This window comes from Etheostoma spectabile, chromosome 17, assembly GCF_008692095.1.
Source record: "Etheostoma spectabile isolate EspeVRDwgs_2016 chromosome 17, UIUC_Espe_1.0, whole genome shotgun sequence".
Lineage (NCBI taxonomy): Eukaryota > Metazoa > Chordata > Actinopteri > Perciformes > Percidae > Etheostoma > Etheostoma spectabile.
This window is the reverse complement of record NC_045749.1, coordinates 22574633-22583225: the sequence shown is the minus strand read 5'-3', so window position 1 is coordinate 22583225 and position 8593 is coordinate 22574633. Positions and strand designations below refer to the sequence as shown.

General features: G+C 44.6%; 2 protein-coding genes across 4 annotated transcripts in view; both read right to left on the bottom strand.

Annotated features, from left to right (window-relative positions):
- Window positions 1-3675, bottom strand: part of kdelr2b (KDEL endoplasmic reticulum protein retention receptor 2b) — a 5742-nt gene extending 2067 nt beyond the window's left edge. The window contains exons 1-3 of the mRNA XM_032542038.1: window positions 3408-3675; window positions 1447-1547; window positions 1121-1279 (exon numbers count right to left, since the gene is read on the bottom strand). Coding sequence (XP_032397929.1) covers window positions 1121-1279; window positions 1447-1547; window positions 3408-3498 — 351 coding nt within the window. The 5' untranslated portion in view covers window positions 3499-3675. The remainder of the gene's footprint in view (window positions 1-1120; window positions 1280-1446; window positions 1548-3407) is intronic.
- Window positions 3676-4390: 715 nt separating this feature from the next.
- The window catches only part of mettl9 (methyltransferase 9, His-X-His N1-histidine), a 5725-nt gene continuing 1522 nt past the window's right edge, over window positions 4391-8593 (bottom strand). For all 3 annotated transcript variants that reach the window (XM_032542026.1, XM_032542024.1, XM_032542023.1), the window contains 4 exons: window positions 7769-7959; window positions 7370-7579; window positions 6350-6534; window positions 4391-6252 (listed from right to left, as the gene is read on the bottom strand). In XM_032542026.1, the coding sequence (XP_032397917.1) occupies window positions 6032-6252; window positions 6350-6534; window positions 7370-7579; window positions 7769-7959 (807 nt within the window). In that variant the 3' untranslated portion in view covers window positions 4391-6031. The remainder of the gene's footprint in view (window positions 6253-6349; window positions 6535-7369; window positions 7580-7768; window positions 7960-8593) is intronic.

The window sequence follows — 8593 nt, the reverse complement described above, 5'->3', positions numbered from 1 at the left end:
TAAGTAATGGGGAACGGATTTATTTTGACTGATTTTAAATGCATTTGTATAGTTTTTTATCATCTCCAATGGAACAATATGGCCGTGGGCAAGAATCCTGCTGGGGCACTAGTAGTTTTACTGGATAAAGTTTCAGGTCAAGGTGCATCAGTGGTCTCTTCTTCTGTGTGTGTCATGTATTTCAAACACCCAGCAAGTGTTGCCTTAGCATTTCATTAGCCTGGCATGGATTATCCCTTAACACTCAGGGCATTTTCACACCTGTAGTTCATTTTCTCTGGTCCGATTCAGTTGATGAGTTTGTAAACTTGGTTTGGTCTTGTTTCACATAGGATTAAAATCCAAGCATACCAAAATATGTCATTTAAAACCACGTGACAATGTTCACTCTATCAAGAAACTCATTTCCATGCTCCGACCGGCTCATTTCATTTAAATCATTTTCCACATTGTTTTGTGAGCGACTCGTCTATGTCTGCTCTGCTCACTGAGACCTAGCTCTGCTGGTGTCTCCAACTACAGAGACAGCGAGCTTAAACACAGGCTAGTTCTGTAAGAGGAACATTTGATTCGTTTTATACCTGCCCAGACAAACCACGCCGAGCTGGTAAGCACCACGTGGTTCGATTCAACTGAACTAAACAGCGCAGGCGTGAAAATGCCCTTTAAACCAAACAGAAAATGGCTGATTGGCTATTAGAAGCTACTTGGGCATGAGGGTAACCTAATCCTGTGTAGACCCACTGTATATTCTGGTGCTTCCCAGATTAGTTGTTCTTTCATTGTGAAAAAAGCCTGGCTATCTGTTCAAAGCAAGCACAGATCCTTTTCTTGAATGAAACAGCATCAGGTCAGGTTGGGTCATGTATTAGTCAGGAAACGGTTGCACCAACTGTCTTGTAAGTCCAAACTTAACCTAGCGAATAAAACAGAGTGACGTGTGTAGACAGACGTTTATAGTGTAATGATGTCATATAAATCTGTGTATGACTTGACTTTGCCTACAGTTGACAACCAGAGATTGCCATGTGACATTTGTCTGGTATGAACGGAGGTTAACGGCACATTCAGAAACAACAGCATGGCTGCTGTATGAAAGGGGTGTCACAGTGTGTCTGACCTCCAGAGGAGAGAAGTCATGGTTGACCAGGAAAGCCAAGCCACCAACGGGGACAACCAGGAACTCCACTCTGAACGTGTCATGGTTCCCATCATAAGTTGCCTTGAACTTTGCGCAGATCAGGTACACAGTGGCGTACGCACACCCAATGTAGATAATCTGAAAGGAACAAACAGGAGCAATGTCACACAAGTCCCTTACATCTTGCTGGACACCTTCACCCTTTAGCAAACCGGTGTGTTGGCTAGGTGTACTAGTTAAGCCTTAAGACTGTGTGTTAATTGCGACAGGATATAAGAATGAGTAGCCACGTGAAAGTGTTTCACCTTCATGGTGGTGTTGTAGAGAGAGATGAAGGAGGTGAGCAGGTCCAGGTAGCGAGTGGTGAACACCAAGGCAAACAGAACCTGACTCTTTCCAGAAATACCTGTGAAGAGACAGCAGAGGCAACGCAAACATGTAAACATCCCAAAAACAGACATTTAAAAATAGATAGTTCATGGAATATACTCTTAAAGCGTAAAATGCAACCTAGGGTCTTTTGTGAATGTACCCAAGTCAAACTTTTGTTAAAAGGCATATTTAGGACAGAAGTGCCACGTTTAAGTTGGACTCAGCGTCACCTGGGTCTCTACACATGGACTCAGCATCACCAGGGTCTCTACACATGGACACAGCATCACCAGGGTCTCTACACATGGACTCAGCATCACCAGGGTCTCTACACATGCACTCAGCATCACCAGGGTCTCTACACATGCACTCAGCATCACCAGGGTCTCTACACATGGACTCAGCACCACCAGGGTCTCTACACATGGACTCAGCATCACCAGGGTCTCTACACATGGACTCAGCATCACCAGGGTCTCTACACATGGACTCAGCATCACCAGGGTCTCTACACATGCACTCAGCATCACCAGGGTCTCTACACATGGACTCAGTATTGAGAACATTGTTTGTGTTCACAGAGTTTACTAAAAAAGGTTCTGAACTGTAGATGCTGTTAGTCGCGTCTATCGAGCCAATCAAAAACAGCCGAGGGAGGAGAGTAAAGATGGAGAGCTCCTAACGCTCAGTTCCATATCAATACACAGCTACGGTGAGTTGTTGCTTATTTTGCCAGAATTTGGCTGGTACTAAATTAATTCGTAATCCAGTGTTCACTTTCTGCAGCCAGCCTGATACAGACAATAACTATGAAATATCAGAGCCAATACTAAGATAAAACTTTAAATTGCAAGCTAAAAAATGTTCATGAAAAGGTAATAAAGTTACACTGTAGTCTAATAAGGAGTTGGTAGTGTGACTCCACACCTGTAGCAAACCTCTGTGTTTCTGGTGTGTTGGCAAGTGACAACACATTCACCTCAGTCACACCCACCGTCAGACTAGGAATGGGGGGGGGGGGGCATGATCAATGATCGCTACATCATTAGTAGCAAAAGAAGTAGTCTAGTGCTATCAGGTATAATACATCATATACAGCCATAGCTGGTTGAAATTTACACTGAAGTCCAATATGCAACTTTTTAGAACAGCAGATCTAGAAGAAGATAGAGCTGCATGTAGAGCTATCTGCTGTGATCTCCAGGGTACAGCAGTAACGACATAACTCAGGTGACTGCCTGTCCTGCAGTGATCCAGCCCTGACCTTTGACCGTTGGAAGAGCAGCAAGGTTTCAGCATGATAACACTAACGGTGCTTCCAACAATCAACCATTCCCCTGCAGTGCAAATGCGAAAGCATATATTCAGTGATTTGGAATCTCCAACTGTCAACTACTTAGTGCTGCCACGTCAGAGAGGTCACTGCGCTAACGTAACGTATGGGCATGAGTGAGGCCGACGTGAAACGTGAAGCTAGCACACATTTCCCAACATTGAAAATGTCGAGGCCCAACCAACACACGCTGTGGCCCTCAGTCTGGTCCCCTTGTGGCCCCTACCTGACGTTGTTGTGGGGCCCGCTACACAGCACAGGCTAGCTAACAACACAGCTTCTGCTAGCTGGACTTTACAGGTACTTCTTCCTGACGTGAGCATTTCTCAAGTTCCACGTCGCACCTAGCAACGTTCCAGTGACAGAAAGCACCAGCTAATGTCAGCGTTACTAGCCAGTCGGCTAATGTTAGCCGAGAAGTGGCTAACGAGCTCCGTCTAACCTTACCGAACACATTTCACAAAAGACATGTTTTAGTATAGTTAAACTGTACATTTACACGACAGGACACACTATGTGCAAAGAGGGAGTAGTAGGAAGTAAAGCTGTGCGACTACTTACCGGCACAAGACCTGGTTTTCCATATTTTTAGCAGCAGGATGATGATGGCTGCTAAATGGGAGAGATCGCCGGTTAGCCGGAAAATGTTCATGTTTATGGGAGCTCCGGCAGAGGTGAGACCCTATATATAAGAGCTCCGTTCGTCTCCGGTAACGGTGAGCGTATGAGTTGACACCGTGACACTAGAATAGACTGATTCTGGCTTCAGAAAATAGGAAAATGGCGAGCAAAGCGCGACGTGGCTTGGGGACGTGGCCAAGACAATAGTACCCAATACAAGACGGGAAACGTTCGTGCGCTCAGCCAATCAGAAGACAAGGATGCACAATTTGCATAAATTAAGCTATACGAATGCTGCCTCCAAGCTCTATGGAAAAAAATGTAAATGCGAGTCTCCTCTTGCCATGTACAAGGAAATGCACCAGGAAATTCATCCCAGCTATGAGCGGTGTGGAGGTGGAGGAAATACAGGACGTCACACGGACAGAGTAATATTTATCTACTTCCAACATGGTGGCGTGTTGCTGATTTTGCATGTTAAAATGCATTGAGTTTAGCTCCACAACACGTCATTTCCATCCCTGGGCAAAGGTTTACAAAGGAACTCTGTTTGGATTCACTGCTACAAACTGACATCTGCCTCTGCACCACCAAAGTGAACATAAAATAACTAAAGAAATATATATATAAATATATAAATGCATATGACACCGTTGTCAAAATTCACTCCATTGACATAGACAGCATCTTAGAAGTTTGTGATCAATACTGTATGGTGATGTAACCAAGTGGTGTCCCGTTTCATAGGGGTACGTTTTCACCCCTAGCCCTTACCCCTTGGTTTCAAGGGCTAGGGGTAAGATGGAGAAATGGGATTTAGCCTAATTCACACTGACAGGTCTACAATATCATCTACTCAATCAAGTAATTACACATCACATTCATTCAGTGACATGGACAAATGAGCTGAGAAATGCAGAAAATTATGTAGTTTTTTATTTTTATTCTGGAACCCATGTAATACACTTTCAATGAAAATATTGCAATAATTGTGGCACCTTTTTAATAGTCTGTTGTGCAGCAGGACCATGTAACTTTTAAAAGACTACATCATGTCTCCCTCTAAAAATTTGAATTCCAAAGTAATAAAACCCATCCTTGCTTAATTCAATACACTCGGGGGTTTTGCTGCGACAGTGCTAGCAGTAGCTAACGATGGTTAACTGGCGCTACAGTAGATATTGTTGTGGAACTGTCAGTTTGGCAGCTTTACGGCTTTTTATAATTGTTCTACAGTTTCACAGTGTCAGCATTAAAGCTGCACCAATCACTTAACAATGGGTCAAATGACTACATATAATGTCCAAGGGGGTCGCTTGTAGTAGGGGTAGTGACCCATTGAACCCCTCCCCCGTCCCCCAGCTCTACGGCATTTGGGCCATTCCACCAGTAACTTCAATTCCAGCTGCAGCTGTATTTCAGCCAAAAAAAACACAGGGTTTCCCCCCAGAAAAGTTGTTCAGCCTGTCTCTTTTTTCGTTGAGGGCCTGGCTGCGGCCAGTCCCAGACTGATGGCAGCATTATTCTAGAGCCCAATAGTTTCTGCGATCACAGAATCACGGACAAATATTGCGAAATTGAGATTTAAAAAGCTATAAGACAGGTTCTGAAGTGCCTTACATTAAGTCAGTGCTAAAAGCTAACTGGATATTTGAACACATAACTAAGTTAACAACTGAGCTGCCCCACTAACTGTAGTTAAATGTCTTAGAAACACATCAAACCTAATTCCCAGAGACTTGCACTACACTGGGGGGACCCTGAAACAGCAGACTGATCCAGTTAACAAACAGCTGATTAACAATTGCCTGATTTCCACTGCATTGTACGACCCAACTCAACTCACTTGGAAACAATCTTTTTTGGCTTTCCATTGGCAAAAGTTGTGTATAGTAGCTGGAACTTTCTCTGTTGCGACCTCGGCCGAGGTTACAGGCGAGCTGAGCCCATACTAAAAGGTTAAGTTAAAACTGTAGAGCCGCTTTAAACATTATTCGGTAACGGACACATAGTCTCGCTTTAAGAAGGCCTCATATTTTGGTTATAACTAACTAATAGCAAGTTAAAAAAAACAGCATTAAAATACAAAAGGCCAAATTCAGAATGTAGGAATCAAGTATGTGCATACACTGAGACTTTGCGTTAGAAACTGAAATAATTAAAGTGCTAACTCATCCATGATTATTCCCGTTAATATTACAGAAAGATGAAACCCTAACAGTAAACACTCCCACAGATAACAGACTTTATGGAACAAACACCAACAGGATGAAGATATGACCTAGAGGATTTGTTTTTTAGTGGCATTTCAACAGAGGCAAACTGCCATTCAGTTATTTTTTGCTTAGAAAGTAGAGGTATCACCGTCACACAATATGGCTGGAAAATGGAGGAACTACAGCACCTGAGCTTCACAGCTGACACCATTTCTAAAGAAATGCAGTCAGAAATACTGTGTTTTATGAATGAAGATTATGAAAATGGGACTAAAATCCACCCAGGACCAACCTACAAAGATAAAGTTAAAGATAAAGCCTCTGATGTTCCCACAGTGCATTTGGGACTCAGGTAGACTTATCCTCTGAGGCCTTGAGGACAAAAACGGCATCGTCTAGGACGTAGTAATCGTTATACATGTCCCCTTCACAGAGGTATGGCAACCGGGTCACAGCCTCCACCTCAAACCCCGCCCTTTGGAAAACCTCATTGGACAGGTTGGTCACTTGCTCCTCCCACATTTTTCCTGTTACTTTTATATGTTCTTTGGGACGCTGCCATCTTCCTCCTAAGAACAAATTGAGACAGAATGGTTTGATTTGGCATTAAAGAGGATGTTTATGAAATCATATAGTTCATAAGGAGGTAACCGATTCTCAACTTACCGACTTCCACATACGGCTGGAAGGGAAGCACCGCAGCCAGGATGAGTCTCCCTGTGCTGGGAACGAGCGATAGCCTAATGTCCCGCAGGAGGTGCAGAGGATCGTCACAGCGGTCCAGCAGGTTCAGGCAGCTGACCACGTCGTACTGGAACCCCGTCTGCTGCCACTCATCTATACCCAGCAGCCTAGGCAGGGCAGGAAAACAGCCTTCAGATGGCAACACAGTACTTCTAATGGTACAATTACACTTTTTCAGAAGGTGTTGTTCATTTCTTTTAGTTTAAAAATTAAAAAAACTTTTAAAAAAATTAGTACTGCAAGCAGTTATGACGGAGCCCAAGCCTCCCCGGCGTGAGTTGCCCCCAGACGAGTAGCTACAGAATATGTGTTTGTAATTTGGGCATTTTTGAATCAAGGAAAATTCTTCTGATAACTTTTTGTCAGGGCCATGTGAAGATGCCGTATGCAGAGTTTCAGGCAGATCGGGCAAAAACCCCAGAAGAAGTTCCAATTATGATTTTGCAAGAACAAACTCTGCGTAGAAATGGTCGTGGCCTACGTTTTGGGATTTGGCTTCATTCAGTGCGAGAGGGTTAACTTTTCCTGCTAAAGAGGTCTCATCATGGTCAGAAAGCACAGGGACACACTCGGTCTCTCTCACTAGGACTCTAGTCATTAAATGCACCAAAGACGATCGCCGTCACTCTCTCACTTTCACCCTTGCTCTATCACACACACACACACGCACACACGCAGGCACACACGCAGTTTGAGCAAAACTTATTTTTATACAAAGAGTTACGTACTAAACCTTTAACATCGAACGAAAAAGAGAAAAGTGGAAGCGACAGAATTAATTAGAGAACGCAACAGTCTTTCTGCTAGAGAAGAGCCGCCCAGAGCAACAGAATGATGAGTACGCCATTAATCTGTTGTTCTGATGGAATTAGTGCACTGGATTGAGATTGTTTATTGAGAGTTTGAAACTAAATCTAATCTGTCCTGGTATTTACTACCTACTTGTAATTCCTCCTCTGGAGATGCCATCTCATGGGTAATGAGACCTCAGTCGCATAGACCTCTCTGAAATGGGCTCCCATCACCTCTGTGACCCCTCCGTCCCCAGCGCCGAGGTCCAGGAGCCTGTCCGCCCTCCAATCCGGGCCGATGCCGAGTAGCCGATGGAACTGCTCCTCAGAAAACACAAACATAGAACCGCGACCCAGAAACCTGGAGACAGAGAACACATCAGAGGAAGATACGCTACTGGGGAAACAGAGACAAAAGGTGGATTTATGCTTCTGCAAGCGCTTTAAGTCTGATTCAAGGGGGAGGATGCAACACTACCAGCGCACATGTATGAACTTCAAACCACTTTCGTAGGCTAAATTGGTCTAAAGATGTGTCTGTACTACTCACCCGTTAATGGAGGTGCGTGAGACCAGTGGGCTTAGGACTGTTGATGCAAAAGAGTGGTAGAGCTGGGTGAAGAGCCAGCCAGACTTCTCCCCGCTCCGCTTGAGGAAAGCCTTGGTGTCTGAGTCCAGGTGGCTCTGGACAAACACGGGTCGCACGGATTCTCCCAGCAGCTCAGGACTGCAACGGTACCACTAGGGCCACGGGGGAAAAGAGCCATTCACATTTTGGACAAAGAGAGAAATCAAGAAGCATTTACAATAGAGGGTGACCCGTGGGTCTATCTATATATATATATATATATATATATATATATATAGACTTCAGATACCGTATTAGGGACCACTAAGGTCTATATAAAAGAGACTTCAGATACAGTATTAGGGACCACTAAGGTCTATATAAAAGAGACTTCAGATACAGTATTAGGGACCACTAAGGTCTATATAAAAGAGACTTCAGATACAGTATTAGGGACCACTAAGGTCTATGAAGTCCATCTGGTCCAGCTCTCGTCGCCCTCCACGCTCTACCAACCGGGCTGTTGACCACAGCGTGTTGGCCCGCCTAGCCCGGTCGGCTAGCACCGCCACCAGCTGTGACATCACCTATCTCAACGTCTCTCTGCTCAACATCCGCTCACTGACACGCAAGGGACAACTCATCCAGGACTTAATCCCCGATCGTGGGCTAGACTTTCTCCTCCACTCCTAGTGGATTTGTTTATATCGGTCGACCCCGTGGCTCTGGCCGGGGAGGAGGTCTCGCGGTAGATTATTGCTAAATTGAAAGTCTTGCCGGTGTCTGTCCCTGTCTCCAGCTCCTCTG